This window comes from Platichthys flesus, chromosome 16, assembly GCF_949316205.1.
Source record: "Platichthys flesus chromosome 16, fPlaFle2.1, whole genome shotgun sequence".
NCBI lineage: Eukaryota > Metazoa > Chordata > Actinopteri > Pleuronectiformes > Pleuronectidae > Platichthys > Platichthys flesus.
Window position 1 is genome coordinate 5,442,769 of NC_084960.1, and position 15,873 is coordinate 5,458,641.

Below are 15,873 nucleotides of genomic sequence, written 5' to 3' on the forward strand. Positions count from 1 at the left end.
TTATTGCTCATTGTTTCTTGTATTCATTGTGTTTAATTTGTGATAAAACCAGTTCAAATGTTACAAGTTACAGAGAAGCCTTTGGGTCATTACCTCCACCATGGAGCTTGATTCAAAATAAATAGGGAATTTGAGTGATATCCATGTGTGTGTGCAAACTGAGTAAATCAAATTGGATTTAAGGGGAATGTTGGGCCTTGGTGGAGGTATGCGCTTTACTGAGTTCCATTCTGTTTATCAACGTTAAGTGTTGTCATCGCTTCCAGGGAGAGATGAGTGGCTTCTCTGTGGTCTGCATATAACCAAAAAAAGTTATCTTCCATCAAAACAATACAACTAGTAAACCCAAATAATCCCTTGTCATGTAACGTCCATGTAATGGGGTCAGTTCAGGAAACGGCCTCAATGTTGTCACAGGAGAGTTACCAGTTGACTTTAAAGCAGCGTTATTGATAACTAGCTTAATTCCTGAAATGAATGGACAACACAGTCTGGTCAAGTTTCAGATTTTCTGCCAAAAGCACTTCAAACATGTCCATTTGGCCTCCGTGTGCTGTGATGTCAGTTTGAAGTTTTGGTCCGTGTGACACAAACTTTATGCGCAGCCGCGATCGTTCCTCATCCGTCTTTCGGTTTCTGCTCCTTGCGAGCTCGAGAGGCCATGAGTTTGAAGAAGAGCGCGGGCCACAGCGTGCGAAGGTAGACGGCCAGGGTGGCCAGAGGTTCTGCTAAGACCACATCTTTGCTCCTCTGACGGACGGCCTTCAGGACCGCCAGGGCCACGTCTCTGGGATCCCGACCCATAGCTGTGGTTTTGTCCAAAACTGAAAGCGGGGTCGCACAAACAAGGAATACAATGAGTGACGCCTCACTCAGCTTCTTTAGACAACTGTTGTTACTTCTCGTAATTCTTTCATTTAGTTGTTTTTACTCAAATTTGACTAACAGAAAATAAACATGCTGCACAAGTTTGGTTCATGTGAGGTTGTCGTGTTTTATAAAAGGGGAAACACAATTTCCAACAACAAAAGGACAACAGTAGAATTTCTGCAATTATTTTCAGTGCCTCACCTCCGTACTTGGAGCCGTCCCCGGTGACGGCATTGAGAGACAGGCTGGTTCGGATGTAACCGGGGCTGATCACGGTCACCGGAATCCCGTAGCACTCGACCTCTGCCCGTAAGCAGTCGAAGAAAGCCTGGGTGGCGTGTTTAGAGGCTGCATCTGGTGGGGGAAAGACACAGGACTGCTTCATTCCCATCAACCCGACGGACTGAAAGCCTCCTGGACTTTTAGTTTGTGTAACTGAACAGGAAGAGGCCACTTACAAGCGGATCTGTATGGGATGGCAATCTTGCCCTGGACGCTGCTGATGACCACGATGTGGCCGCTACGCCGGAGGACCATGGAGGGCAGGAGAGCTGTGAACGGAGCAGAAAAGAATAAGTGAATTCAATATAAAAAACATTGTGTGGTCCTGTTTACACTTCAAATCCTTGGCAATCAGTAAATGTTTCTTCCCTATCAATGTAACCACAGCAGCAAACACACATTATACACAACGACTCACATCTGCAAACCAAATGCTATAAAGCCTCAGCTCCTCACTAACCCTGAGTCAGAGCGACAGGGCCGAAGTAGTTTGTCTCCATGACGTCCCTCTGAACCGAAAGATGAGTGTCCAGGATGTTACCACGATAACTGATTCCGGCGTTGTTGATGAGGACGTCCACTTGTCCATAGCATTTCAGGATCTGCTCTGCAGCTCTGTCCACCGTGCCCGAGGCAGCCAGGTCGAACACGGCCGTTCTGGGAACGTGAGTCTGTTGCTAGAAAAAAAAACAGTAGAATCAAATCAAAATATAATTCCTGTATTTTAATGAAAGTTTGATCTGCACAGATGAGATAAACAGTTTCTCTCTTAATGGAGTTCCGTGTTGGATTCTCAGCAAAGAAAGTGATGAAAAGAATTCAGACTTCTCAAAATAATCTCACGTTACTTTCATACCCGAACAAGAGACATTGTCAAATGTTCCTCTTTGTTCGGACCAACACTCCCACACTTTAAGAAAGAGGTCGAAGCTGCTCTCACATTTGAGCGGCTTCCTCGCTGATCCTTTATGCATCGCTCTCTCTCTGTAATGTCCTCCCTCTAATGGAACATCTTAAAATCTATTGACTATGCAATTCATTTTCCTTTTTATCTCCGCTCTAGTGTAAACACCTTCTGCTGGGCGCCTGTTGAACTTGCGGTGAGCTCCTGGACGACCTGCTGCAGACGGGCCGCGTCTCGACCGCACAGAACCAGCCGTGCCCCTGCAGCATGGAACACCCGTGCACACTCTGCGAAAACACACAACACCTCCGGTTCAAGCTGAGTATTAAGAGCGTGACAAGCTGGCTCAACTCAACACTAAAATGTGACTTATCTCACTACTACCCATGGAAATTAACTGCTGTGAATCAGTGTGACTAGATTGGTGGAGAACACATGCATGTGAAGCTGAAGAGAGGAAGAGACGAGTGGGAGTCGAACCTTTCCCCAGTCCGGAGCTGGCCCCTGTGATGACCACCACCGCGTCCTGCAGAGCGGCTCCTGGTCTGAGGCGGGAAAGGATCCGGTACAACACCCAGACCCCGACACTCGCTAGAGCCAGCGGCAGCATCCCTCCTCCCGTGACCCTCTCCATGGCTCACAGACCCCCCCAAGACCTGCAGACAGAAACTCGATCCTTTAGTCCAGAGGAGCTTCTTCCTGCTGCAACTTCTGATTTGCATTATCACAACATTCAGACTCAGAGAACTCTTGTGGAGAGAAGTCAGTGGACAAAGGTCTGTTGAAAATCTGTTGACAGCCTGCAGGGCAAACATTTATAATTTCACAAATAGATTGTTTCAGCAGAACACAGTGAGATCTTAAGATGTCTCGCCCCAAAGTGACAGTGGGTGTTTTCATGTTAAGATCTTTAAGTGTGAGGCGGTGGACTTGTGGCAGCAACTTGGACTATGGGCAGAAAAGGTCTCTGGTTCGACTCTAGTTCAACTCCACGGAGTAAAAACAAAAGACGAACCTGGATTGATCTGTCCAAAAATCCAAGAGTCTCTCTACCCTGTCTAGTGCCCCTGAGCAAGGCACCTTAATCCCTCTACATCTGCTCCCCGGGTTCCGTTCATGGCTGCTCTGTGTGTCCTTCACCAGATGGTTTAAAAGCTGAGGAGTCAAAAGCAACATGAGTGTGTCTGTTCATGTCTGTGCATGTGTTTGGGAAAAATGTATTTTAATCTTAATCTTCCACTCGACCCCTGGTCCTGAGAAGCCAACTACTGTAAAATCGGATAGGGGGAGTCACCATAAACAAGAATGAGGTGAAATATCAAGGATTTCTTCAAAATAATATTCAAAATGAGCAGGTTGTGAGCGTCATAATGAAGACGTTGCCAAGTTTTCCTTTAATTATCTGTGTCACCTCTCAAGGCCTCTTATTAAAATAATGTTTAATATGAGCAGGTTAGGTTTATTTGCAGTCGGTGGTTTGCACATGACCGCAGTACTTACTATTAGCCTTAGTGATAGCATTGGAAACACAGTTAGCATTTAGTGACGCACAGCAGGTTTGTGTCGGTGAACACGAGTGTTGAGAACACACCGAAAGAACCATGTTGACTACACGTTAGAACCTCACAACACAACACAACACAACACAAGGAGCTCCACACTGACTCCACTGCACTTGGAGGCTAGCAGGGATGCTAATGCTAACATTAGCTCGTTTCCAGCAGTGCGACAAATTGACTCAGACACAAGAGTTGTTCTAAGTTTAAAGTCTCACCTGATCTGTGTTTCTGTTCTGAACCGCAGCAGCAGGACAGGGTGACGGGAGAACTTCCGGGTTTACCTCTCCGGAACCCGACGACCGGAAGCACGCAGAGGGTCACGGTCATTCACCGCTTGGAATTGTGGGACTTGAAGTTTGGGGTCATCCAGTGGACTTTGGACTCATGTGCTCGTGTCTCGTTTCACACAGATACAAAGTCTTTGCTGCCAGGTTCTCAGAGGTTCTCTGATCGGACCAGTTTGTGTTGAATTGGAACATTAAAAAGAGTTTTATCTTTTTTAATACTTTTAAGACTTCTTCTCACATCTGGAGTAGAAAGCAGATGTGAACCTCTGGATGGTTGAAAAATCTAAAGTTGTGCTTCTTCCTGAATCTCTCTCTCAATTTGCAGGTTTGCTAACTTCAACTAGTGACCTCATCCTGCCAACCTTATAACCAGTGTCCTCTTTGTGATGATGGGGCTTCCTAATGCAAACAGACCTTGTGGTCACCCGTAAAGTGTGATAAGCAGCCACACTGCTGTGGATCAGCACTGAGCATCACGTCAGCTGACAGATGATTAGCCAGCACTGGCCCTGGACCAGCAAACTAATGAGGTTATCTTGGGTGGCCCTCTGAGCACTCATCCGTCTTTTTCAAGTGTCTCCGTCTCCCTGCGTCAGTCCAGCACATCTACATGTAGAGTGAGAGACAAAGGGCGCTGGGGGGTTTCCCGTGCTCTGTGAGCATTAATGCAATTTATTTAATACAGTTCCAAAATGACTGAGTTAGGGCTCAAACAAAAGGTTGTCCCTGTGGTTTTCTAAGTGAAACACAGGTGCAGCTCACAAAGTCAATGTGAATACAGAGCAAAGCAAAGGTTCTTCTCCAAGTTAAAGCCGGTGGCTGTCGTCTCAAGTCATCCGAGGCGGTTTTTATACATTGAACACAGTTTTTAAGAATCTGTTCAACACTGCAAACAGTTGAACATTTTTATTTACTAAATGTTTTGCAATCTACTCGTCCTTTTAAATCCCTGTAAACATGTAATTTCCCTGTTATGGTATCATAAACTGAAAATATATTGTGTTAGCAGGAAAGACGTGTGTGCTACTGTGTTTGTCTGTTGACATTTTGTGTAAACAACCTATTGAAACATTACCGTGAGAAAGTTAACCATTTATTTCCAGGAAACCTTTCATCGATAAACGTATCATATATTTTGAATCTTTTAATTTCCAGCAGAGAAAATAAGTGTGTCAGGAAAGTAAACAAGCCCTCATTGTCACATTTGATATTTATCTGATTTACACCTAAAATCCACTTTATTGTTAAACTGTCGTGAGTCTTGTTAGATCACAAATCATCCTTCACTTCATCCATACATGTTAATGTTCATCAGTCGAATTCCGTTACTTTAAAACTGTTAAATTGCCGATGTAGACGATAACTCAAAACAAGCATGACTGGATAAACAAAATAAAGATAAAGATTAATCTGTTTGTTTCTGTTCTGAAATTTCCATAATAACTGGTTTGGCTTGTCTGAAACAAGGACATAATTATCACCAAAGATCTTAGTCGTTCTCTTTCAACCAAAGAATCTACATGGACAAGACACAATCTCAAATTTAGGCTTCTTACTCCTTTGTGGACATGATGTCGAATCCGTTTAATAAAAACAGTCAAATAAAATACAGAAAAGTGAGTTTGAAATATCCTAAAGTTTAATGAAAGGGTGATGTACTGATCAGCAAGAAAGGGGTACAGTAAAACTACGAGGGAAAGGGGGGGAAAAGCTCGGTACTCAGAACATATCTGTCCGTTTGAACAGCAATACAATTCAGTCCAGAGGAACTGCGGCCATTCCCTTGTGCACTAACTTGTGTGTCAAGGATGCAGGTGGAGGGCACAGGGGAGGAGGCGCAAGGGAACTACAGAGATAAACGTACTGCTGTTGTCACAAAGAAGTAAAGGAAATGTAATTGGGGAAAAAAACAATTCCTTCTAGTTTTAACTATATCCCTCTGATCAAAGTTCAAAATGGAAGCACCCACCACACGGGCGGAGCTAACTGCTGGGCCTGATCCGGACTTCCACTTTTCTTACATCTGGGGGTGGATAGGTTCTGTTTTTTTGTTTGTTTTTCTCCTTTTTTCGGTTGGTTCTTAAACCCTTTCAGATTGCACTCATACAGCATAGAGTTCATAGATCTTCTTGGCGCAATACGCCAGGGCAGCCAGTGCTATCGTGTTATGGAGTCTCTTTCTGTGGACGTCATCCCTGCGTACCAACACCACGGGCGTCGAGGAGGTGAGCGTATGCAGGGGCAGCCGTGAGAGTTTTTGGCTGTCATATTCCACCTGGTACTTGCAGCAGGGGTCGAACTGCCAAGATATCCCGTAGAGGGCAGAGCAGGCCACGCTGAGGGCGCCAGCAGGCAGCGCCACGTAGCGCGAGTATTCAACGGGCAGGGAAAGAGGCGTGAAGAGGCAAGCCGTTCCTGACAACACAGCCGTCTTGTGCAGGCAGTTGCCAACTGTAATCCAACGGGCCGTCTCGTCTCCGATACGTGTGGGCTCAATAACAATGTATTTATACTGGGCCTCCAGTGCTTGCTCCAACTCGTACTCGAACTGGTCCTGTGCGTTCTCCCCGTTGTAGATCTCGTGCACGATGTAGCAGTCGGTCGCCGCCATCACTCCCCTGAACATAAACAGAGAAAATCATTTTTGTGGCCACATCTTAATGCAAAGGAAAACTTTCAAAGGAGGTTATTTTTGTCTCAAGTTACTCAACTTAACTTTCAGTGCATTTATTACTACTACAAATATTCCTGCTATATATATATATATATATATATATTATCTGCAACTACTAAAAAAGTGCCAGTGCAAGATTTGATTGAATAGTTATATTTGCTCTTAATCTGTACATATTCATACTTACAACATGAGATAAATTGTATTTATAGACAAACATTTCAATGCAAACCTGCATTTTGTTCAGCACCTATTTGAAAAGCTACTTAGTGAGGGTCATGTGTGACCTTTAGCCTATATGGTGAATGACTGAGCCCACTTTTATATCAGGATGAAGTCATCTCTCACAGTCACATAAAAAAGAAACACGTTTTAATTTAGTTTCCTATATTTTTTTACATCACCATCCTTACTATCCAGCTACAAAATATCAAAAAACCCAAAGTCAGCTTTCATAGGGGAAATGATATCTACAAACAAAAACCTGCATCGTGAGAAGCATGACATTTAAAACACTGCAGTTTAAAATGGTAATCCAGACCCCTTGGATATTTTAGGTTGCAAACTAAACGCTTGCTGTTTAACACCTTTGTTTTGACTTTCTGTTCTGATCGTGTGTTATCTCAGCACCTCAGCATATGTTAGTTCTTCACCCTTATGAAATGTACACCCTCCATACATGAGTGGATCATCTGAGGCCTCGCAGTGCATGTTCACAAGCCAACTAACCACTTGACAGATAACAGGCTTATTCTGCCTCACAGACAGCGGGACGTGGACTGAGGCAGGAGGGGAGGGGTGGGGGGAGAACTTGACGTTAGACTGGACACCGGTGAAAGTCATGTGAGGATCAGGGATCAGGGAACACCGTGTACCTGAGAGGCGCTTACAGAGCTGGCGCTGGAAAGTTGCAGTTAAGTTGAGAAGCGACTCACTTTCGGCACAGGTCGAAAAAGAAAAAAAAAAAAAAGCAGCGGACAACGCTAACATCCTGCCGGGGCTTGGCAGCATGTTTGCGGGGCCACACCGCAACCTTAACACGCACCGAGCTTGCGGTTAAACGCAGCTTTCCTCCCAACGCAGTTAGTCGGTTTGTGGGAAATTAATCATAACACCACACGAGCTGCTGGTTCGTTTCCCCCGCTAACGCTAGCTAGCTGTACGCGCTAGCCCGCTAACGTTAGCCAACCAGGGGACACAATTCTGACTTGTCGCGCTGGCTCTTAAACTTTGCGGCCCGGACGAGTAGCACCGCCTGCGTCACACAAACAGAGAAATCGACAAAATGACACTTCACAACACAACAATCTCGTTTAGTGGCCAATATGTGGAATAACTGACCTCTCCCTGCTCACTGGGACACCGCGCCTCCTTCCCAGCGACGCCATGTTGGACAGACAACCGTGATTGCGGTTGACGTATGAAAGCACTGAGCATTCTGGGTAATGTAGTGTCTCCGTGCAATGGGAGCGGGGCTCGGAAGCGGAATGGGGACCACATGTCCCAGAATGCAACAAGGACAGAGCGCCTGACTTTACGTCTTTTACAGCACGTACAAGTTTGAGAGGTCAGAATGAATTATGAATAAATGTGAAAGAGATGAACGGAGGTGTGTGTTTGTGTAGAAAATAATAATTATTTGATTTAAAGGTCATTAAATAAATACATGAGATAACCACATGAAATAAAAAAAATATATATATAGTTCCTGAGTCAGTGGCAGCATCATGTGTGGAGTATGTAACACAACGTACATGTGTTGTTTTGTAATAGCACGTGTGTTGTGCAGACTTCTGGGTACTCACCCATGTTGAGTTCTCACGTGCTCTGTGTGTGTGTGTCGGTGTGTGTGTGCGTGCGTGTGTCTGTGTGTGTGAAGATGAAAAGTAACAGTATTCACCTGTTGGTGTGTCAATTTAAAAAAAAAACCTTGATTTATTATTAATGACATAGAGATATATATTAGTGATCAGATAGATATATGTTAGTGATCAGATAGATAGATGGATAGATGTATTGATAGATGTATTGATAGATGAATAGATGGATGGATAGATGGATAGATACATAGATAGATGGATAGATGAATAGATGGATGGATAGATAGATGGATAGATAAATAGACGGATAGATGTATTGATAGATGAATAGATAGATGGATAGATGAATAGATAGATAGTCTCCCTGAGTAAATCATTAATCACCAAACATAGCTCAATATCAGACAAAAATCTAAATACTGCAGCTTGAAATACAATACAGGATACTGCCACTAGGTGGTGACAAAGTATGACCCTTTAAAAACCTTCCCCAACAGACTGGATCATCACTGATCAAGGTCAAATTATACATGAACTAGATCTGCAACACATATCAACACAGTGCATGTGCTGTTATTGAGTTTGAACGTTAGTCTGTAACTTCAAATGTTTAACACTTGCAGTGGTTTCTTGATTTCATGCTGTTTGCTGCAGAATGTGAGCATGAGTTTATCAAGGAGACAATGAATATCTAGTCAAAAGTAGTAGTTTGAAGTTTTACATCCCTTTGCATACTTTTGCTAAAATTTAAATGTGTTCATCTGACTCAGTCCATGAAAGAGCTCAGTTCACTCGTTTATCTTGGCTGCCATAAACACATATCTAGTTCATGCTCATAAAAATGGCTGTATGTGAATCCTTTTTTTGTTATACAAACATACTCTGACAATGATGGGAGTATTAGATGAATTTATTTACACACACAACAGTAACAGAAAAGAAAAGTCTCAAGCACAAAACCATATAAAGGATTGGTACATCCACCACATGCTGATTTGAAAGAACCATCCGCTAAACACTGTTTCATCAGCATCTGACTCCTTTCAAGAAAACACACAAATATAAACAAAACTACAAAATGAAAGAATGCTTTGAATACCTTAACCATCCAATAGGTGTGTGCCACCTTAAATAAACTTTACAAAGGGAAAGTTTTTCCTTATTCAAGCAGATAGTCTGCGTCGCACGTTGATGCACGTCCTGCCAGTGTGTGTTGCGTAACCTGAGGGTTTTTTCTCCTCAACACTTAAGATTGTCACCTGCAAAAAAACTCCAGAGGAGCCGTGAGAAGGGAAATAACAGTAAACCATATTTTGTCAGTAAATTGTTGCCTTCTTCATCATCAATGAAACAACAAATGCCGAGAAAACACACGCCTCAACCACACCACAGAATGTAAATGCCCTGAATATATAGCACTGCTGTTTGTGAAATGCTGGTTTCAGCAGAGATATTGATCCAAATACACACTTAAGTCATGCGCTGCATAGTGACACGCTTCACACCTAATTTATGTGTGTGTGAGATATGTAACACCTACAATGGAGAAAATGGTTGTACCTGCAGAGCTAGACATCCTCACATTGTGTTCTTTGGTTTACAAATTCTTGCACCTTTGACTTTTCAATGTGGACAATAAGTGTCTGTTACTGGGAAGAATGGAAGCGGACAGAGTAACAGTGGAACTCAATTGAAAATTTGAGAAATAAGTGTTTTCAAAATACAGATTATATCTATTTTTGAATTACCCATTACCGACATGTCTCTTATACCTTTTTGCAGTAACATAGAAAACGAAATTGTAATAGCTTGATGTTTCAAGGATGTGTTTAGTATTCAAAACCTAATATATTAGCATTTCAGCCCCTAAGGGACACAAGTTTATAGAGTGGAACACAAACGGAAATAAAAAATAAAAACTCAAAGAATATCAAAAGGGAGTTGAATTATAAAAGTCGTGATCATCTGGACGTCAGTGAAGCCGTAACTGCTTCCGTCCCAGTCCTCACAGAGAAAGACCCGGGGTTGGTCCATCTTCATAGGGCTGATCACAAACAGCGAGTCCAAAGCAGGACAGAACATTTGCAGTCTTTTTTTTTTCCCACACGTTCTCATGATAAACCCAACGCTTGCTCAGTGTCAGTGATGGTTCGACAACCTGCAGGTTTCTGTCTGAGGTAACAGGCTTCGGTTTTGGTTGATTCGTTTGCACGTGTGTACATGTAACGACCAGATGATTCACTTCCTGTTTCTGGTTCAACTGCCTCCCACACGTTATGGCAATTACCCCAGACTTAACGTACAGCTCACAGACGACTTCCCCGCTGTCTCTGGATTCACTCAATGTGCCTGGAAGGTATTTTACTGTATATCAGCCTGCATCTTCAAAAGATGCTGTGGCTGCTGCTGCCGCCACCACATCGAGTTCATCTCCTGGGAGTCTCTGTCTCCTTCTCGGCCACAGCTGCGTGGGGTCATTGACAAATGTGTTCAAAGTACTGAGGCTGAGGGTTCTCTTTGACATATTTCTGAATGTACCAGCAGGTCAGGTGGGCTTTCAGGTCCTCTTCCGCCACAAAATCCATGGCGGCCTGCCATCACACAAGCATACAACCACATGTTAATGATTTGACAAGCACATTTTCAAATGAACACTTTGTTTTGTACATTCAAAGTTCAGTTGCGTGAGGTGTGCTTGTGAATGTTTGCCAGATATACAGCAAACACGAACATGACTATTATAATCATCATAAGTAGGTACTTTTTTAAATGAAATAATTAAGTTGACCCCTCAGCTAATCATTAGTGAAATTAAGATTCATGTTGAAAAGTGTTTAAATCTCCACCTGGTGGCTTGTTAATGGATGGGAGATCGAAAAAAAAAAAAAGTACACATTCAATATTTCTCAAAGATGGTTTCTGTCGTATTTATGTTGTTCCTATCCCATCAGATTTTGCAAGTGTAGTTTAAATTGTTTGTGCTAAAAAGACTGAGTCGTGATTGGTTGAGCCTGCAGCCCATACACATTTACATGTACGTGGACATGCCTAAAACTTATATAGTCAAAGCATTATATACTGGCTCTTTCGGCATCTTAATGAGTTTTACCTTGGCCAGGTGCTTGGCAATTCCTCTCCCTCTGTAAGCGTCTGGAACCTCGGTGTGCTGCAAATCCACCGTCTTTTTGCCGACATATTCATACAGGAGAACTGCCCGATCGTGAGACCCTGAGGGAAAGACACAAGTCACGGCTCTCAGGTTGTGGTAACTTGTTAGTGGATTCTAGATAATATGTAACTGACAACCACAATGATACCTACTCTACACATGCTACAGAATTTGATGGTCGATTAACTGTAACGTCGGAGCATTAAAGATTTGTGAGAGCCGGCTGCTCCAATTAAACTTAGAAGAGATAATTAGACGTTTATTGGGATTAAAATAGATTGCGATTGATTTATACATTTTATTTTCTCAGCCGCCCTGCATTCAGCCCCCTCAAAAGAAGAGGGATCGCTGGTTTGATTCCGTGTACCACAGTGGAAAACAACACTTGGCCTGGACAGGTACAGACAGACCAGTGCTTGTGCAGCAGCTGGGTGGAGAGACAGAACACAGATAGATCTTCACACAGTACAGGGAACAATGGCAGACGTCATTTCGCTGTAAACCCATTTGTAATGCAAAATCGTATTTCCATAAAAGCAAAACATACGATGTGCTCTGCTTTGTCACGGACAGAAGGATCCCAGGGAGTTGAGGAGGTGCCGCAGGCCTCGTTTTGGGCCTGAACTCAACGACACACAGCGTTTATATTCCAGGAATGTGGACGAGCTGTGTTTTGAACTTCTACAGGTTGGACGAGATGAACTTGGAAGTTTAACTTTACTCCACACTCGTCAATCACACAGATTCATGGCTGGAGGCTGTTAAAGGCTGAATGTTTGAGTACACGTCAGGGAGAAGAGAGAGAGAGATAGAGAGTTGCCACCGCGACACACAGACAAACCAGCAGCTGGAGGAGAAGTCAGGGGGAAGCACTGGCCTGTGTTCAGCTCCTGACCCGGAAAAGCATCTGATCGAACACGATGACACTTCAAACATATGTGGAACAATAAAACTGCTAATGCCCCAAAGTGCCGCTGGAAGGAAGAGACGAGGCCACACAGCCGCGACGTTCAGCAGCAGAGACAAACCCCCAGCAGCCGTCCGGGGCTAGCGTTAGCCTGCTAGCATGCTAATGTTTACACGCTGAACTCACCATTCAGTCTTATAACAAACTGCCGACGCTTTTTGTCGTGCTCCACCTGCATCGGGGGTTGAGCGGCGTCGGGGGCAACGCTGGCCGGGGCTGCCTGCGCCATGGTGGCCGGCGGGAGGACACGGAGGGGGGGAAGCTCCGGAGCAGAAAGGGCTAAACTGAGAAATAATGAAGGGTCAAAGCAAAACACTCCGCAGGAAATCAGCTGTGAGGTCACGTGACGAACCGCAGCCAACCAGCGACCTGGAGAGACTCTAACGTCGGGATCAAGATACATATAATATTTTAATATAAATACAAAATTTTGGTAATCTCTGGTTAGTCATCTATAACATTAGTTAGTCATATATAACATTTGTTAGTCTTCTATGATATTAGTTAATCATTTGTGATCGTAATTACTCATCGATAGTATTACTTAATCATTTAAGTAGGTTAGTCAGTAATCATTTATAATATAAGTTAGTCATCAATATATGAATTAGTCATATCCAATATTAGTTAGTCATTTATACGATAAGTTACACATGCACACACACACACACACACTCATACATACACACCCACAGACCATTTAAAACTAACCCTCTACATCCTAACATAATCATCTTTTACATTACATGTAATTTAGCTGACGTGACTATCAAAAGGGACACATCATTCAAAATCTATGAGGGGCCATTCAGGTTTCAGCATCTTGCCCAAGGACACTTAGGGATTCAAACCACTCCCCTTCTGGTTGGGAGAGGACCACTCTACCTCTCAGCCATAGCCGCTGTATGCCACTGAACAAGATGATAGTAAAAGCACTTTTCACAACCCATAACCATCTGTAGTGAAATGTTTATATTATGTACATATTTCTCTCTAGTGTGTTTTCTTTTTGGATTTTTATCACCTATTCTTAGTTTTTATTTTGTACATTCATATGTTCTCTTGTCTAACTTTTTTGGACTATCTGCTGTTGTAACAAGTATATATCCTCAGTGTGGGATCAATAAAGTTTATACCCGTGGTATAGAAGTTATCTGCTTTACATGTTTTGCCTGGGCCACATAACAATAATATTATCTAAGACATTTCCGCTGTAATTGCATGATGTGATGTTAGAGATGGAAGAATATGATCTTTCTCCCTCTGAACTCACATTGTACAGTTGTTTTTCCTGTTAATGAACAGACACAGTTTCTGATGGGTCAGGTCAGGTCACAGCTCACAGCTCACAGATCCATGGTGGCAGCTGTGTGTCTTCAGTGGTCAGATTCCTCTCAGACTCACATTAGTTCATGTTTTAACTGAGACCTGTTTGCATTGTGCTGATGTAAATCAAATATAACATCTTGATATAAACCCTATATACATTTGGAGAATTTGTTGACCTTATAGACAGGTACGTTGAGTTCACTGAAACGACTGTGTAGTAATCCTGTTAAGCTGTCGCCCTAATCCCACAAAACTCTAACTAAATTAGTCAACTCTGTTGGATTACTTCTGTCTGTGTTTCTTTTGGACACTTTTGTGTAGACGTGCTTGTGATATGCAGGTTTTTTCCAGACTGAGAAGGAGCACAATTCTTTTCGCAGACAGATAGTTCAATTTGCAGTATTTCCTCAGTGGTGTCAAATAGTCTTCTCTCATTATTGTTAAAGATGATGTCCAAGTCGCCAAGGTAAGTCCAGTTATCAGGTTATTCCCTAAATATAACAGGTGACTGATTTAGTTAAGCTATTGTACAGATGGATGGACACATTAGGGCAGTGCTTCAATTTAAAAAAAAAAAACTAAAAGGTTGACTATTTCTGTGAATTTCGAAGCCATTATTAAAGGTGACATATGTGTTTATGTATAAGATGTAAAAAAAAATCGACTTCTTTATCGACTTCTAAAAGTTTGATGTGTGCTTATGATATTTCCTCCTGGTGTCAAAGAGAAGTGAAATGTGAAATGTCCTCACATAAGTAGGAAACATTTCCTGACACAATCCATGATTTTATTGGTTTAACAAAGTAATCAAACCTCTACCAGCGTCATTACCAGCTTAACCAGACAAAACCCTTTCATTTAAGCACCATTGATTTTGTGTTGCTGTTTTTTTGTGCTGATATAGGCTTGTTAACAGGAGAACAGAATTTTAGCACTTTATCCAAAGTCGGCTGAATCTCAAGTTCCCTTTAAGAAGCTTGATGCAGTGAAAATGTTGCTGTTATGAAGTGCACATAAATAAATGTGCTGCTACAGAGATGTTACAAATTTTTTCCATCAATTTAACTAACCTTTGTGAAAACACAAGAATTTAATTGAAGTGATTTTTGCTGAGCTGCCTCAGTCTGATCAATAACAGGTGGCCGGAGCTCGTGGGGAACTCCAGGACCAACACACCTGCACAGAAGAAAGGAGGAAAGGTAAGACCCAAACCCGGCAGGAAATTGAGACAGACTTGATCTCAGGTTATTTAAAATGCTTTTGACTCTCAAGAGTCTGACTTATTTATTACGTTGATTTGAAAACATTCTTGAAATGAGAAGGTCTTCCGTCTTATTATAATTGTCCTGATTGTTATGTAATTTCCTACAAAGTCATGAGATTGAGGAAACCCATGACTTATATGATGCTTAAAAACTGGTTAAAGATATAAAACATATTTTATCACAACAATAAACTTCTGAAGAAAAGACTAAAAGGGTGTTGAAGTTTCTAGCATTACGCACCCAACCCTAACCCTATGTCAGCATGATTTACACAAACACCTTTCGTAATAAAACTGAGACATACAAAATAAAGATTTGCATTTATGAGGTCCTATCCGACTCTGTTTCTGATCGATTATTGGATCTGATCCCAAAATAAGATTCACAAAGTAACTTTTGGCATTAACACAACAAATACACTAAGAAATAAGGTTTAGGGATAGGGTTGTTTTATTTTGTGAGGTTTTGGTCTGAAGTACAGCATCTTACATTTTTAACAGTTTCCTCCAGCATTATATCTAAAATAAACTGTGTGTAAGAACATGCTCATCATTATAAGGCTTCGTTTGCGATGTCCTGAACTGTTGATTTAACGTGGATGCAGCTTCCTCAGGGTCGGGGCATGTTTATGTTACCATCGATGACCGAAAATCTAATGTGTGCAGTTAAATCCTGCACAAGTCACTGAGTCAGGACTCTTCCATCCTCCTCCAATTGATTTCTGCGTCACGGCACTGGCCACAGATT

At 42.4% G+C, this 15,873-nt stretch overlaps 3 protein-coding genes across 5 annotated transcripts; all 3 read right to left on the minus strand.

The window, feature by feature from the left end:
* Positions 1-10: 10 nt before the first annotated feature.
* Positions 11-3,973, minus strand: dhrs7b (dehydrogenase/reductase (SDR family) member 7B). Of its 3 annotated transcripts, XM_062407510.1 has the most exons (8): positions 3,831-3,898; positions 3,072-3,211; positions 2,537-2,712; positions 2,225-2,343; positions 1,613-1,829; positions 1,329-1,421; positions 1,072-1,224; positions 11-824 (listed from the first exon to the last, which is right to left on the minus strand). In XM_062407510.1, exons 3-8 carry the CDS (start codon positions 2,688-2,690, stop codon positions 619-621), a joined length of 942 nt encoding a protein of 313 aa, XP_062263494.1. In that variant the 5' UTR covers positions 2,691-2,712; positions 3,072-3,211; positions 3,831-3,898; the 3' UTR covers positions 11-618. The 3 variants fall into 3 exon arrangements, with proteins under 3 accessions (XP_062263494.1, XP_062263496.1, XP_062263493.1); XM_062407512.1 differs by lacking the exon at positions 3,072-3,211 and having other exon boundaries at positions 1,613-1,823; positions 3,831-3,973; XM_062407509.1 differs by lacking the exon at positions 3,072-3,211 and having other exon boundaries at positions 3,831-3,972.
* A 1,498-nt stretch (positions 3,974-5,471) lies between these two features.
* tmem11 (transmembrane protein 11) lies at positions 5,472-8,069 on the minus strand. Its single transcript, XM_062408687.1, has 2 exons — positions 7,918-8,069; positions 5,472-6,520 (listed from the first exon to the last, which is right to left on the minus strand). The coding sequence occupies exons 1-2, from the start codon at positions 7,962-7,964 to the stop codon at positions 6,004-6,006; spliced, it is 564 nt and encodes a 187-aa protein (XP_062264671.1). The 5' UTR covers positions 7,965-8,069; the 3' UTR covers positions 5,472-6,003.
* A 1,219-nt stretch (positions 8,070-9,288) lies between these two features.
* On the minus strand, positions 9,289-12,846 carry natd1 (protein NATD1). Its single transcript, XM_062408703.1, has 3 exons — positions 12,659-12,846; positions 11,506-11,624; positions 9,289-10,987 (listed from the first exon to the last, which is right to left on the minus strand). Exons 1-3 carry the CDS (start codon positions 12,759-12,761, stop codon positions 10,871-10,873), a joined length of 339 nt encoding a protein of 112 aa, XP_062264687.1. The 5' UTR covers positions 12,762-12,846; the 3' UTR covers positions 9,289-10,870.
* Positions 12,847-15,873: the final 3,027 nt, after the last annotated feature.

Excerpts from the sequence above, each read along its gene's own strand:
- tmem11 (XM_062408687.1), bottom strand. The coding sequence starts at position 7,964 with ATGGCGTCGCTGGGAAGGAGGCGCGGTGTCCCAGTGAGCAGGGAGAG. Across the intron at positions 6,521-7,917 it reads GTCCCAGTGAGCAGGGAGAG|GGGAGTGATGGCGGCGACCG; the intron begins GTCAGTTATTCC and ends GTTTATGTTCAG.
- dhrs7b (XM_062407509.1), bottom strand. The coding sequence starts at position 2,690 with ATGGAGAGGGTCACGGGAGGAGGGATGCTGCCGCTGGCTCTAGCGAGT. Across the intron at positions 2,344-2,536 it reads CAGCTCCGGACTGGGGAAAG|AGTGTGCACGGGTGTTCCAT; the intron begins GTTCGACTCCCA and ends GTGTTTTCGCAG. Across the intron at positions 825-1,071 it reads GGACGGCTCCAAGTACGGAG|TTTTGGACAAAACCACAGCT; the intron begins GTGAGGCACTGA and ends CCCCGCTTTCAG.
- natd1 (XM_062408703.1), bottom strand. The coding sequence starts at position 12,761 with ATGGCGCAGGCAGCCCCGGCCAGCGTTGCCCCCGACGCCGCTCAACCC. Across the intron at positions 11,625-12,658 it reads GTTTGTTATAAGACTGAATG|GGTCTCACGATCGGGCAGTT; the intron begins GTGAGTTCAGCG and ends TCTTTCCCTCAG. Across the intron at positions 10,988-11,505 it reads TTGCCAAGCACCTGGCCAAG|GCCGCCATGGATTTTGTGGC; the intron begins GTAAAACTCATT and ends GTGTGATGGCAG.